At 40.1% G+C, this 16,530-nt stretch overlaps 1 protein-coding gene across 2 annotated transcripts in view; it reads right to left on the bottom strand.

Moving 5' to 3' along the window:
- Positions 1-16,173, bottom strand: part of HMGCLL1 (3-hydroxy-3-methylglutaryl-CoA lyase like 1) — a 191,262-nt gene extending 175,089 nt beyond the window's left edge. For both annotated transcript variants that reach the window (XM_069564084.1, XM_069564085.1), the window contains exon 1: positions 15,872-16,173. In XM_069564084.1, the coding sequence (XP_069420185.1) occupies positions 15,872-15,979 (108 nt within the window). In that variant the 5' untranslated portion in view covers positions 15,980-16,173. The remainder of the gene's footprint in view (positions 1-15,871) is intronic.
- Between the last annotated feature and the right edge of the window lie 357 nt (positions 16,174-16,530).

Genomic DNA, 16,530 nt, shown 5'->3' with positions numbered 1-16,530 from the left:
ACTTCTTTCATGATCTTTACTTCTACGCTTTTGACAGAGAATTATCATTGTCCAGGCTTCAAACAACCCATGAATTATTAATAAAAAATTCTATCAACCTCACAAGAGCACTTCAGCACATTTTAGGTCACTGAGACCTTTTAAAAACTTCATTTATTGTATTGTGGTGCAACTTTTTACTACACACTATGGTTTCAGATGGCCACTCAGAAAAAATGAATAAAGAGCCAATGGTTGCAGGAGAGTAAACAGACTTTCCCAAAAGAAGCTATGCAGGGTCTTTCAGTATATATATGAAATCTGCATACACAATATTTGGTGTGTATACAACAATACTTTTTTAAAATATTTGACCTTTTGGATAGGACTGTATGCTTCCATTTGAGCTACTTACTAAAACACTAAGAAAGGGTGTATGTCCCAGAAATACCCTCTGAAACCATTAACCCAAGCCCATGAGAAAGAGAAGTGTGGCTGGTATGTCAGAATGAAGGAAGGGGATCCTTAAAGGTCCCCAAAATCTATGGAATCATCATAAAATATCTGAATAACTTGTCTCTGAAGAAGAGTGATTCATTCAGGTCCATCCACTTCAGGCTTTAGATGAATTCAGGCTCATAATAAACTACAGTTCAAAACTACGCTGTATCATCCTAAGCCATTTCCAACCAACTGCAGTAATAGATAAATCTAGAACTTTACAAGTGTGTTAAAAGAAAACACATTGCAAAAAGTGAGTACAAAGTAATTTTATAAATGGAGTTCCTAGTGGTCAATCAACTGACAGGATATAGTGAAGAAATACAGGCTTTGGAACCTGACAAAGATTCAAACCCAGTGTTTTTACCAGGTATTTGACCTAGAAAAAATATTATTCACTTTCTTTCCTCAAGGGTCTCTAGTGGCTCAGACGGTAAAGCATCTGTCTACAATGTGGGAGACCCGGCTTCGATCCCTGGGTTGGGAAGATCCCCTGGAGAAGGAAATGGCAATCCACTCTAGGACTATTGCCTGGAAAATCCCATGGACAGAGGAGCCTGGTAGGCTACAGCCCATGGGCTCGCAAAGAGTCAGACACGACTGAGCAACTTCACTTTCACTATCTTTCCTCATATGAAAAGTGAAATAACAGAATTTTCTTTGTAGAACTGTTAAGAATTCAGAAATTATATAAAGCCTTTACCAAACTTTGCTGATAAACAGTGGTTGGTGCCTAAAGTCCATCAACAGATTCAATGGATAAAGAACATGTGGTACATATATACAATAAAATATTACTCAGCCATAAAAAAGTATGAATTAATGCCGTCTGTGGAAACATGGATGGACATAGAGATTATTATACCAAGTGAAGTCAGTCAGACAAAGACAAATATCATATGATATCACTTATATGTGGAATCTAAACAATGACACAAACTTGTTTATGAAACAGAAACAGACTCACAAAAAGAGAAAAGATTTGTGGTTGTCAAGGGGGGTGGTGGAGGGATGGAGTAGGAGTTTGGGGTGAGCAGGCTTAAACTCATAAATACAGAGCAGACAAACAAGGGCATGCTATATAGCAAGGGGAACTATACTCACTCTCCTGGGACAAACTCTAATGGAAAAGAATACGAAAAAGAATGAGTGAGTGAGTGGAAGTTGCTCAGTCGTGTCTGACTCTTTGTGACCCCATGGACTATACAGTCCATGGAATTCTCCAGGTCAGAACACTGGAGTGGGTAGCCTTTCCCTTCTCCAGGGGATCTTCTCAACCCAGGGATCGAACCCAGGTCTCCTGCACTGCAGGCGGATTCTTTACCAGCTGAGCCACAAGGGAAGACCACAAGAATGTATACATATATGTATAACTGAGTCACTTTGCTGTACACAACATTGTAAATCAATTATACTCCAATAAAATAAAATTTTTAAAAAAAGAGTGGTTGGTAGTATCATCATTATCATCATCATATAAGTTTCTAAACTCCTGTTAATAATATTCTATTAACAGTTAACATAATATATCTCTGATGTATTCTTAAATTTCAATATATTCTTAAATTTGCCCTATGCAATAAGCTAGTTGCAAAATTAGTGCAGCTAAGCTAAAATAATACTCCTGCCCCTAAATAACACTTTAAAAAAAATTAAAACAAATGACTGACATTCTATCTAACAAGTTATCATTATGGCATTCCCATCGAAAGGTCTATATATATACATATGCTTTCAAGAGCAAATAGATTTAAGAGATCCAGCTTTCCAGAGATGAGTGTTTATGCAAGCTTCTGTTCCACTTCTTTTAACTCAAGTTTTCCTTCCAGTATTTTCTAGAGCATACATTCAGCAGAATTATATTAAATTAAATATTAAAAAGCTTTTCATACAGGAATGGAAACTAAGTGATACCAGACATTCGTGAGTGAATGCCTGAATCACTCCATCTGTTTCTCCATGGGTCCTGCATATGCCTTTTAAACCCATCCCTAAAACCTGGGCAAAGAGAATTCCAAATTGCCTTCAGCTTTTATCTGTGACTGGGTCCACAGCTCCATGTAGAATGCAAGGCTTGAAATGTGGCATAACATTTAAAATTCAGAGAAGCCTTAGCCCTTAAATAAAAATTCTCAAAAAGCAGAAATTGTGTCTAACTAAAATAAGGTTCATATTTTGACTCCAACATTCAGCTACAATTTGTTTCTATTTCACAGTGAAACAGAGATCAAGGAAAGAATTTTAAAAGTGGATGCCAGACTCTGCACACCCAGTGGGTCACAGATGTACAAACACAGTGACAGAGAGACCCTCTACTTCCTTCAGGATCCAAAATCACTTGGAAGGAAACCTCAGGAGGAAAGATGTCTGACAGATACATTTCTCTGGGGCTTCCTGCCTCCTTGCTTGCCAAGCTTCCCAGACTCCACCGGTTGTTAATAAAGTTCGCTAAAAAGACTTTCTGAAAGGCTAATTTCACAGGGTGAAGCATAATTAAAGGTATTTTTTCTGTAGCTGAAGTTTCCCTTCACGCACACTTCCCTACTTCACAAATCCAGGGAAGCATAACTTGGAAAGTAACAAGCGTAAGGAGACATCTGATGCTCTATCAGTGGGACACTCAGCACCACCACTGAATCCAAGACCCGGGCCCACAGCTCACACACTGCAACAGAGAAGCTGTTTCACCCTGAGGGTATCATTATACCCCGCCGCGTCTCTATCCCTTCTCTTGTAAAGTGCGATGACAAGGAGATGTGTATCATACACCGTGTGAACTAACCCAGTAAAAACCTAGACATGGAAAGTGAACGAAAAGCTAGATTCTACTCCTTCTGACCTTTATATGATAGCCTTGAAAGAAAAAAATATAGGTGTTCAAACTTCCAAAATGAATACATGAATTCTAAAACATTCTAGTCCAATATAAAAAAATGGATTGAAAGCTACTTATTCTTGTTTATAAAAATAATATCTTTGATATAATTAAACACAGATCTTTTTTGCCAGTCATAAAGTCAGTGAACTTGGCTAAAGCTACCTGAGTTTACACTATTGCTGGATTTTTAGCACCTACAAACTATTTTATTCTGTAAATATTTACCAAAATCTAAGTATTTAAATCTTCTGGATAATAGAAAAGGTAAATGTAGTTTCACCTTTCAGAAAATCTCAGTCTAGCAGTCCAAATATTACAAATTTACTAGAGAGATATTTCTATTTGATCTTTGGTGGGGAACAGAGCTTTGATGCAGAAAACAATCGTGAGTTCACTGAGTGCTACTTAAGAGTTGGGGTTGGCAGGGGCGGAAATGAAGGACACAGAGAAAGACATTTAAGGAAAGTTTCACCACTAGTAGAAAGAAAGTGAGTATCCGTCTTCAAATCAAGGGTGAAAAAGATAATAAAACAGTTTATAAGATTAGGGGCCTTTATTATTTTTTCTTGTAAAAGAGTAAATAGATGTATGAAAGATGAGCTAATTTTTAAGATTTAAAAAAAAGGGAAGATAAACTGGATGTCTGAGGCAGCTAAGGATATGAGGAAGAATGCAAATCCTGTTTAAGGCATTCATCTGTTTTTATCTTTTAAGTCTAGTCTTGACAAAATAAAACATTTCCAGAGGTTAATATGGCTCATCTGTGTAGCAGTCAATTTGAATCTCCTACTCAGTCTAACAATCGTGAGACCAGGACAGTATGCTCATGCATTGATTTTACTGTGATGTCTTCAAGCAGGCTGGACAATCACTTTCAAATCAGAATTTCTGCTAAAATGATATTCTCCACATATATGAATTTGCTTGATCTCTTTTAAATACTATCTGCTCCATAAGCATAACACATCAAATTATATGTCTGCACAGTCTAGCCCCCTGGTTGACGAGGGAAAATCAAAAGAAATAAAAATAAAAGCTAAGCTTAGAGGAGGAAAATGAGGAAAGGAGAGAGGGTCAGGGAAAGTTGCAGCCCAGAGTGAATAAGCAGAAAGGAAGCCAGAAGACTTGGAGGAGCTCAGAGCTAATGAAAAAAACAAGAACACTGGGTTGGGGGAGGGAAGGATGAGAAAGCCAGCTGGAAGGAGAGAAAGCAAGCAAGAGGGAAGCCAGCAGAAATCCAAAGGCAGAAAGTCCTGGAGACGGAAGGGAACAGGAAATTTATTGGAAACCAAGTTGTTTTTCCTTTTGTATCCAATGCAATTCTATTCCAGGCAGAACTCTATTCTCACTCTCAGAGAGGAGAAAAGGGAAGTCAACACTCATAGGAGTCCACGGGCTGGAGCCAGGAGCTCTCCAAAGACAGATTGGAGGAAACACGAGCCAACAGCAGACCCTCTAAAGCAGGGACTGGGACAAAGGAGGCTCCGCATCACCCAGCCCAGCATTTCCCCAAAGACAGCTGAAGCAAAGAACAGCGAGAGCTGCTACTGATCAGAATTCCTAGCACATTTAATAAACGCCTCCGTCGACTCCTCTCACCAGCAAGGTCAGGAAACACTGGTAGACTGTGAAAACCGAGGGCTCTGGAACCTCAGCTGCCTGAATTCACCTCCGAGATCACTAACTATTGATCATGAGCAAGTCATTCAACCTGGGTCTCAGTTACTGTGTCTACAGGGATTGTTACGAGGATTAAGTGAGTTATTGCATGTCACGTAGTTAGGCAGTGTCCAGAACCTATTAAATATGAATCAGGAATGAATCCAGGCAAAGCAAAAGACAAGATTGTAAAGACGAGGTTAATAAGAAGAAATTACTGTTACCAACTTCACACACTTTAAGTGAAAAGATCCAAAATAATCTTAACTCAATAGAGATCAAATATAATAAAGGAACTATCCACTTAATCACTCACTTATTCAGTCACTCATTTAACAAATTTGTTGAACTACATCATACATAAAAGGCAGTAAATAATAGTGTACTGTTTCTCTAAAGACAGATACTTAAGTTAGGCATAATAATAATTTTCATGTTTAAAAAATATTGTCTGTATCTTTCCCAATTTTTAGAGTGAAAATCAGTATGTCGGTTTCTCTTTAAAATCTTATTTTTTCATGATGCAGACAACTCTTTATTCATTTTTTAAACTTTAAATTGTTTTTCTATACAAACTTTATAAGATGAATAAGCTCTAGGAATCTAAGATATAGCCTCATGATAGTTAATAATATTATATTATAGGCTTGCAAGTTGTTAAGAGGGTACATCTTAAACAATCTCAACACAAAAAAAGTAATGGTGATTTCTTTTAATTAATTAAATGATGGCAACCCACTCCAGTACTCTTGCCTGGAAAATCCCATGAACGGAGAGCCTGGTAGGCTGCAGTCCATGGGGTCGCTAAGAGTCGGACACAACTGAGCAACTTCACTTTCACTTTTCACTTTCATGCATTGGAGAAGAACATGGCAACCCACTCCAGTGTTCTTGCATGGAGAATCCCAGGGACAGAGGAGCCTAGTGGGCTGCCGTCTAGGGGGTCGCACAGAGTTGGACACGACTGAAGCGACTTAGCAGCAGCAGATATTAGGCAAAACTATGGTAATCATTTTGTAATATAGCATATCAAATCTGAACACCTTAAACTTATAATGTTTGATGTCAACTATATCTCAATAAAGCAGGAAAAATAAATACATAAATTAATAATGTCAATAGTTTGCATATTATCTGGAATGTAACTACTTCAAAAGCTTTGTAACATGGTTCAGTTCAGTTCAGTCGCTCAGGCGTGTCCCACTCTTTGCGACCCCATGAACTGCAGCACGCCAGGCCTCCCTGTCCATCACCATCTCCCGGAGTTCACTCAGACTCACGTCCATCGAGTCCGTGATGCCATCCAGCCATCTCATCCTCAGTCGTCCCCTTCTTCTCCTTCCCCTAATCCCTCCCAGCATCAGAGTCTTTTCCAATGAGTCAACTCTTCACATGAGGTGGCCAAAGTACTGGTAACATGGTACATGAATATATATTTTACAATTCAAATTATATTGCAAAATGAGTGCTTTTTATATTTCCATTGTCTTATTATTAATCTTTCAATTAGCTTGTTCAGAACAAACTTCTCACTGAGAACCAGAAAATCTGGTGAGAGTGCGTGCTAAGTCTCTTCAGTTTTGTTCGACTCTTTGCCACCAGGCTCTACTGTCCATGGAATTTTCCAGACAAGAATACTGGAGTGGGCTGCCATTCCCTTCTCCAGGGGATCTTCCTGACTCAGGGACCGGACCTGTGTCTCCTGAGGCTCCTGCATTGCAGGTGGATTTTCCTGCTGAGCCACCAGGGAAGCCAGAAAATCTGGTGAAAATGAGTGAAAAACTCCTTTTGATAGCCTTAGGGGTTTCTGAGGGTAGATTCACTTCAGTGGCCCAGATACCATGCAGAAGAAAAACATGAAGTGATTAAGGCTAATTTTCAGCATGACTTTCCCCCTTGGGGCATTCGCCAATTCTAATGTAATTAGGTGAAAAGCTAGGATGAGCATCAGAGCTCCCAGGAGCCTGAGAGTTTGAGGAGGAAATATTTTTGAGTTCAGATCCCAGAAAGGAGAAGACATTCTGGCAAACACTGTAGGGTTTTAGTCAGAACCCTGAAGGATGACAAGATAAAAATTAGGATGACAAGAAAAGAGAAGCCCTCACAAATGAAGTAGGTCCAGCCTCGAATCAGCTAAATATATGACTGCCTTAAGATAAGCTACCCTTGTGACTGAACAACAACAAAAGCACTAATTGCCTGCTAGAAGCAAAAGATAATTCTTCCTGACCTCACACCCATCAGAACTGTTGTTCAGTTGCTCAGTCATGTCCAACTCTTTGCGACCCCATGGACTGCAGCATGCCCCGACCTTTACTATCTCTTGGAGTTTGTTCAAACTCAAGTCCATTGAGTCGATGATACCATCCAACCATCTCATCCTTTGTCACCCCCTTCTCCTCCTGCCTTTAATCTTTCCCAGCATCAGGGTCTTTTCCAGTGAGTCACCTTTTGCACCAGGTGCTCAAGTGAAGCTTCAGCTTCAGCATCAGTCCTTCCAATCAATATTCAATGTTGATTTCCTTTAGGATTGACTGGTTTGACCTCCATGCTGCCCAAGGGACTCTCAAGAGTCTTCTCCAGCAGCATAGTTCACAAGCATCAATTCTTCAGTGCTCAGCCTTCTTTATGGTCCAGCTCTCACATCTGTACATTACTACTGGAAAAACCATAGCTTTGACTATACAGACTTTTGTCAGCAAACTGATGTCTCTGCTTTTTAATACACTGTCTATGTTTGTCATAGCTTTTCTTTCAAGAAGCAAGTGTCTTTTAATTTCATGGCTGCAGTCACTGTCCACAGTGATTTTGGAGCCTAAGTAAATAAAGTCTCTCACTGTTTCCTTTTTTTCCTACATCTATTTGCCATGAAGTGATGGGACTGGATGCCATAATCTTAGTTTTCTGAATGTTGAGTTTTAAGCTAGCTTTTTTACTCTCCTCTTTCACCTTCATCAAGAGGCTATTTAGTTCCTCTTCGCTTTCTGCCAGAGGGTGGTGTCATCTGCATATCTGAGGTTATTGGTATTTCTCCAGGCACCCATCAGAATGACTATTATCAAAATGACAAGAAATAAGTGTTGGTGTTGTTGGTGAGGATGTGGAGAAAAGGGAAAGCTTGTGCATTGTTGATGAAAATGTGAATTGGTGCAGCCACTATAGAACACATTTCTGAGTATGAAGGTTCCTCAAAAGGTGAGAAATAAGACTATCATATGATTCAACAATTCTACTTCTAAGTGTTTATCTCAAGGATAGGAAATCACTGTCTCAAATAGATATCTTCACTCCCACGTTCACTGCAGCATTATTTACAATAGCCAAGAGATGAAAACCACCCCAGTGTCCACTGATAAACGGATAAAGAAAATGTGCTATATATTTATACAAAGGCACATTATTCAATCATAAAAAGAAGGAAACCATGCAATTTGCTACCAGATGGGACCTAACGACATTATGTTAAGCAAAATAAGTCAGACAGAGAAAGACAAATACTGCACTATTTCACTTACATGTGGAATCTTAAATAAAGAGGGGGAGAGAGAAAACAGGCTTGTGGTTTCCAAAGGCAGTTAATAGAAGGTGAGTAAAAAGAGGTGGAGGAACAGTCAGTCTTTTCTGAAGAAGGACAGTATGACTGAAAGCCTCAAATTTCATCTATAATATTTTCATAACAGGTGTCTAACTTAAACTGAAAAGCTAGTAGGCTTTCCAAGAGGGAAGATAAATGAAAGAGACACCCTGAAGATTTGAATATTGGAATGATCAGAGATGAAACTTAAAATAATTGATAAACATTCAAGAATTCTTGATAAGATGGAGAACTGCAGCAGAGAACTAAAAATTGGTTTCAAAAACAAGGCAGAAATGTAGTAATTCAAAAATATAACTAAAAATTAAGGATGCAAATTAAATTAGCAGCAAATTCATTTCAGTTCAGTTGCTCAGTCATGTCCGACTCTTTGCGACCCCATGAACTGCCGCACGCCAGACCTCCCTGTCCATCACCAACTTCTGGAGTTCACTCAGACTCACATCCAGCAGCAAATTAGACAAAGCTAAAGTGGGAATTAGTGAAATGGAATATGCTTGAGAAAAATATTCAGATCGACAATGGTAAGAAAAGATGAAAAATACAAAAGTGAGTATAAGAAACCAATGGGGCACAACAAAATGTTCTAAGATCCTTCAAACTGTAGGTCTAAGTTGGATTTGGGGGTAAAAAAGAAATAAGTAATATTTGAAAACAACTGGTTGAAAATTTCCCAAAACACATATAAACCAACAAGCATCAAGTCATAAACCCAAGAAGCACTATGAGCCACTATCAGATATGAAGAGAACTATCTCTAGACACATCATAGTCATACTGTTGGAAACCAAAGATAACAAGAAAAGAACTGAAGATAGGTTATCATCAAAGGTCCAAAAATAAAGCCAACAGTTCACTTCTCTTTGTCCCTGGTTTCCATTTATCTATTGAGAAATCTGCATTTTGTATGGTTGCCATGTCATGTATCCTAACTCTTTATATGGAACATATATTTAAACTCAATATTCATTATATTTATGCACATTGTATGCATATACATAAATTTAATTTCAAGCAAATAAGAACCGAAAGTATCACCACCAGACTTTTATTAAATAAAATATTAAAGCAAACACTTTAGGGTGAAGGGGAATAATTCCAGATGAAGGGATGGATGTTTAGAAAGTAATGAAGAGCAACGAAATGGGAAATACATGCATAAATGTAAATGTACATTGACTGTATAAGTATATATTACAAATATAGCATGTACAGGATGAATACATATAATATATGAAGGCACTAACAGGAGTTACATTTTTAAAATAGAACTAATTTATATGATATTTTAATAAGTCAAGTTTGCATGTTGATACCTTGCAGGTAACAACTAACAGTACTGTAGAAACAGTATGCCATGGGCTATCTTCGTGGAGGTCCCCTGTGGTTTCCTGCTTCAAGGATGCTTGGACTGCCCCTGGTTATCCTGTCCTGCCCGCCCCTCGAACCAGCCCTGGCTAACCTCACTGCCCCTCCGCGCCTCCGAGTCCCCTGTCCCTCCAGGGTTCCCCTGCCCCTCCGTCTCCCCCCGCCCCTCCAGCGCGGCTCAGCCCACAGGGCCTTTCCGGCTGGCCTCTGGGTGGGCCACGCTGCCTCTCCTTGCCAGTGCACAGAACAGCCACCAGGACCGAGACGGCCGTGACCGCCAGAGCAACCTGGAGCGCTAGGCCTCCTACGTCTGCCTATCCGTGTCTTACTCTGTGGATGGCAGTTATGTGGCTTTGAAAGGCTTTGCCAGCTTTCACCAGTCTCGTGGGGAGAGGGAACATGCTGAGAGATGGACGAAGCTGCAGAACTAAGGAGGTGGCAGAACCGTCCTTCCGGATATCAGGAAACCGGACCCTGATGACAGCAAGAATGGGCTGAATGCAGGGGAATGTGCCCTACACCTGGAAAAAAGTGTCAGTCAGCCACTACTGGAGCTGCACACACCGGCCACTGACAAAAAATGACCCCCATTTGTGTGACTTCGACACTCACTGCCTGAAAGAGTAGGTGAAATCCATCAAAGAACTGGGTGAGCATGGAACCAACCTGTGCAAGATGGGGGCCCCCGAGCCTGGCATGGCAGAGTACCCGTTGATAAACACACCCAGGGAAACACTGTAAGGATAATGAGACCAAGAGCTAAGCCTTAGGCTGGCTCCCTGGTCACCAAGACAGTTCATGCATGTTTGGATTACCTCCACCTTTTCTGTAAGTTGTACTAAAACATCTACTTAAGTTATTTTCTTAGTGCCATGCCTACAAATAAATTGATCCCCTCCCCCTCCACAAAAAAACCCCAGTATATAACCACCAAGCTAATGCAGGGGAAAAATGAATTTTAAAAATTACGTAATTTCAAAGAAGTCATAAAACAAGTAAAAAGGGTGATGTAAAGGGCCAAATAACACCTGAGTCAAACAGAAAACAAGCAGTGGGATAGGCTGGTAGGTTGTTTTTTTTTGTTTTTTTGGGTTTTTTTTGTGTGTGTGTGTGACAATTCCTCCCCACTGACCCTAAGGTGTTTATTAACAGCTGCGCACTGTTAACCAAAAAGTATAGTCACTTTAATCTTTTCACTAAATTTAAACAAAAATATTACATATTCAGGTTAAACTCAAGAGATCCTTTAACACTAAATACTTTACTTGGAATCTTAATTTTCACTCACAGCAAATGCAACTTAAAGGATCAGGATAAAATGTAAAATAACTATAAACTTAATCTCATATAATCTACAATTGTGTCTTTAAAAAACAAAACAAACATATTTAAAATGCTGTGTATGATAGAATTTAGACCATTGGAAATTTTATTGCTGTGATAGGGTATTAATATATAAAGAGACTTACTTACTGCTTAAGTGAAGTCGCTCAGTCGTGTCCAACTCTTTGTGACCCCATGGGCAGTAGCCTGCACCAGGCTCCTCCGTCCATGGGATTTTCTAGGCAAGAGTACTGGAGTGGGCTGCCATTTCCTTCTCCAACTTACTGCTTAAGTCTCTTTATTAATATAGAAATAAATTTAGTTACTGAATCAAACAAGTACTATTTTACAAGGACACTTCATTTTAATCAAAACCTGAAACCACCAGTTAAGCCAGCTTCATCATATCCATTTTAACTGAGACGAATAACAAAAAATAAAATAGACCCTAAGCAATAGCTTGAACCACAGAAGGATCAGTTTTGACCTCCTGGAATTATTCTGAGAAACCTATTAAGGAATTCTTCTGAGAAACCAATGCCATTGCCAAAAAAGAGAAACAAAAAGAGAGAGAGAGATCTAAAGAATTTTATAATGTTGAGCTGTTGTATTGAAAGCCTTTAATGCACATTGACTCATTTTATATTTGGTAATAAATTGCTAAGCTCCAAAAGAGTGTATTTGTACTTACACACAAATACAATATTTTATTTTATCTTAATAATTTATCGGTAGCAGAAAAGAGTCTAGGTTTTGAATCTTCTATTGACTAGCACAGATTCTTCCAAAACAGAGCACTCTGTCTGTCCCAGCTGCAACCGAATTATTTCAAAACTTAGGGGCCCTACCCATGATTCCCTCTACCATAGTTAGCAGTGGAGAAATAGTTAAGCTCATTTAACAACCTCCAGAATCAATTTTCAACTCTTTCCCCATGAAAGTATGACTAAATTTGATCAGATGAAAAGATAATATACAACCTAAATGTCCATCAACATGTGACTGGATAGAGAAGATATGGTATGCATACATATATACACACACACGTATACGTATGATGGAATATTACTCAGCCAAAAAATGAATGATAATGTCATTTGCAGCAACACAGATGTAACTAGAGAATCATACTAAGTGAAGAATTAATAAGTCAAAGAGACAAATATCATATGATATATCACTATATGTAGAATTTAAAGAATGATAAAAATGAAATTATTTACAAAACAGAAATAGACTCATAGACATAGGAAACAATTTTACAAATACCAAAGGAAAAGGTGGGAGGCATAAATTAGGAACTTGGAGTTCATAGATATATACTACTATATATAAAATAGATAAACAAGGTCCTACTGTATAGCATAGAAGCTATAGTCAGTATCTTGTAATAACCTACAATGGAAAAGAATACAAAAAAGAATATGTATGTATAACTGAATCACTTTTCTGCACACTTGTAAGTAAAACATTATAAATTATAGTTCAATTTTAAAAAGGTAAAAAACGAACAGTAATAATATCCACCTATCAGCACTAAGACCAAACTTTACTGACATCTGTCTTAACTGTCATCACGTTGGAATTCACATAAAAAAGATTCGCATTCTACTACAATGTGCCAGTCATTGTCTTGGACCCCGAAAAGTGCTAAGAAGGAGTTCATGGTCCCCATATACTTCAGATGGTTATGCCCTAGAAGAGTAAACCTCTATTCTTTTGTTCATTCAGGAGAAATTAATTGGCCATCAAAAACTAATTGGACATTTTATTCATTGCTGAGAATTTTGCGGTGGAAATTTTCCTCACTTTTATGATGCTTACAGTCAGGTAGGGAATTAAACATAAAATGGTAACAAAAATAAATATAGTAATTCATTTATATATAGTGAACAGTGTACTGTGAAATGTAAGGTAACAGGAAATGCTTGGCTTGAGAGTCTGAGAAAGTAAAATCTGAGTTAAGATCTCAAGGTTAATTAGTTGAAAAGAATCTTTCTATCAGAAAGGTAAATAGATAAAGGCCCTGTTTCCAGAGGAAAGATGATTGGAAAACTCCAAGAAGGACACAGTGGCAAGGATAAGAAGACATGGCTTAAGACAATGCTGCACAGATGTTATGAAAATATCCTCTGAGCCTTCCAAGAATACATTAAAGGTTTTGCTTGCTATTCACTCTTAAAAGCAATGAGAATTCACAGAAGGTTGTGAAACAAGAGAACAGCATGATACCATCTGAAATAGAGAACATCCCTAAACTAGCTGTAGAAACAGTGGGTTGAAGGATGACAAGACTCCAGAAGTGCACTGGAAAGAAAATGCCACTTTAAAATCCATAGCAGCAGTAAGTTGGAAAAGCAGATGGATCTGAGAGAAATTCAAGAGGTAAAACTGCAGGGCTTAAGTGACACCCTGGATATGACAGAAAGAAGTAAATGGGCTCTTGGTTTGCGCTTCCAGGGCAGAATGAATTGCGATAGCATTCCCAGTGTTAGGAAATTGTCGAGAAGGGCTGCAGTTGGGAGAGGAAGAATGTGAATCTGATTTTGCAAATGTTGAGTCTGAACTGCTTTGGAGATACTCACGCGATGTCAGGTGAGCAGATGGACATCTGGACTGGAGTTTAAGAGACAAAAGGGACTACAAGTCTGGAAGATACAGATATACTAATAGTGTCAGAAACTGTGAATGTGGGTTAAAAGTCTTGAGAAATCTGATATTTACCAAACAGACAGAGGCCACTGAGCCAGTCTGGTTCCAGCCTGAGGAATCCAGAGCAGTAGGGCTAAAAGCAGCAAAGATGTTAAACAGAGAAGCCAGGGAAGGAGGTAAATTGCAGAGTGAAGTTTCAGGTATCACTGGGAATTCAACAGGACGAGACCTACATTACAATTCCACAACATTGGAACCACAACAGAATTATGCAGGAAGTGCCACAAGAGCACAGAAAAGGATACTGACTTTAGAAAGAGAATAGAGTTGATCAAAAGAAGTCATCTTTAAGCTGTGTCTGAGGAAGGAATAGGAGTTTCTCAAGCAAATCAGTCCAGGGATAAAAAGGTAATGTTTAGAGAAGGTATAGCAATTTCTCAAAAAGGAAACAAAACATCTTCATTAGGCTGATGAATATCCCCAAACCCTATTTCCTACATTCCTAGATCAGCCATTCTGGTCATTTTCAATCACCCTGCTTTCACATTCAGGGCAAAGTAGGCATCCTGGCAGTCTAGCCTCTGTGACAGTCCCCGAACCCACAAAATCAGAATATGGGGTGGGAGAAGAGAAAAATAACACGGCAACAGAAGTCATATAAAGTCTCATACTTTTTCACTGTAATGTAAGGATTTCTGATTCTGTAACAGAGTAAATATGAAGGTTTAAAGTCATAATACAAAGATCAAAGGAGAAGACAAAAAACAACTGAATAGAAGACATACAAACATATGGGAAGATAAAGACTAATTTTCCTTCTCTTGCACTGTCAGTAAAAGTCTTTCAGTTAGATGACCTCCACCATCTTTCAGGTAATGAGGAGAAAGCTTTGAAAGAATCCACAAATGCTGAACTCCAATCTGTAGAACTAAGGTTACAATTCACATGGTGATACATTGAAGATACACCGGATGTAAAACCATAGGAAAAACGGAGCCTAATATCAGTATCAGAATAGTTGATTGGTTGATCCATGTCCATGTATCAACACTACAGTATTTTTTTAAAGAAAAAAAAAAATAAAGGCACAAACTCAAATTATGTTTACCCGCTAAACTGTTATATTTAACACGTTTTTTATTTTGTACATAGACGTATAAAGAATAAATAATTTTGCATCCAGCAAAATTTGAAAAATTAATAGCTAAACTCTCACAGTCTCCTTCCCTTTTCCCACGTTTTAACATTCACTTAACAACTACCACTGCTATTTCTCTGTGAAACTTCACATTGTAAGCTCTTTTAAGAGAAAATCAATTTCTTTATATAGATTGTCTTCATTTACTTGCCATTTCCGGTTGCGACTGCATTAAATTGCAGGCATGTGGCTACTATTCACCTGCCCTCATAGTCGAATTCGAATGGGATTTCAGGCATCACAGAGGAATACATTTTGCTATTTACCATCTTCCCTCATCTTGTTCAAGTGTGTTGAAGCATAAATACATTACAGATAAGGGATGATTTCACCCCGTCCTGTTTTCCTAGCCTTCGGTGTTGGCTTCCTTCCGTTTTTCTGCCTCACATTCCGACAAATTCGTCGCCTTTGTCACACAATAATAAGAGAATGGAAAAGAGAGACGCTGTCCTCAGACAAGTGCTGCGCATCACAGGAAGGATCCTTTCCCAGGGACTCGCAGAGAAGGGACGCTTTCCTTCAGACCACCTGCACGTGGGCAAGGTAGGGAATTTAAAGGGTCTCCGCGAGGGGAGGGTCCGGAAGTTCCCCCGGGGAGACGGTGGGAACCCTTTCCAGGGGCGAGGCCTTCACACCGCAGGACCGCGGCGGGAGGGCCCCGGCGGGGAGGCGCCGGGCGGCGGGAGAGGCGGGGACGCCCCGGGCCGCGAGACGGTACCTGCGCGGGCTCGAGCGCCCCTGCCGCTGAGTCCCCGATCCAGAGATGCTCGCGCAGCAGCTGCTGGTAGCTGAGGCAGTGCTTCACCGCGCAGGGCACGTTCCCCATGGCGGGGCCCGGGCGGCGCGGGAGGGGAGGGCGCAGGCAGGGGCCGAGCGGTGGGGCCGACGCCCGGGGATGCTCCGCGTGCGGGCCTCGGAGCGCCTGCCGCCTCCCGCCTCCCGCGCGCGCTCTGCGCACTGCGGCGGCGCCGGGCACGACGCCGGCGGGCACCTGCGCACACGCGGTCCACCCCGCGCCCCCGAGCCGGCCAGTCACAGCCTGGCGCGCGCGTTCCGCACTGTGCTCAGCACTCGGGACTGAGCGCGCTGGCACGCACCTGCACTTACTGGCTTCTCATCAGATTCAGACCCCATAGATAAAGCAAGGGTTAGGTCTCCACCAAACGAAAAGCATCTGTGTTTTCCTTTGGGGAGTCTGCTTATGCCCAAGTATGATTTTCCCTGCCCAGTGTAGATGTGCCTGGCCTTGAACTCACCTGAGTTTATCTTCAGGAGAATAAGCTAGACAGATGCACACTGCTATGTTTAAAACGGATAATCAACAAGGACCTACTGTATAGCACTGTAAGCTTTGCCCAATATTTTGTGATAACCTAA

Source organism: Ovis canadensis, chromosome 20, assembly GCF_042477335.2.
Source record: "Ovis canadensis isolate MfBH-ARS-UI-01 breed Bighorn chromosome 20, ARS-UI_OviCan_v2, whole genome shotgun sequence".
NCBI classification, from domain to species: Eukaryota; Metazoa; Chordata; class Mammalia; order Artiodactyla; family Bovidae; genus Ovis; species Ovis canadensis.
This window is presented reverse-complemented; position numbering and strand designations above follow the sequence as displayed.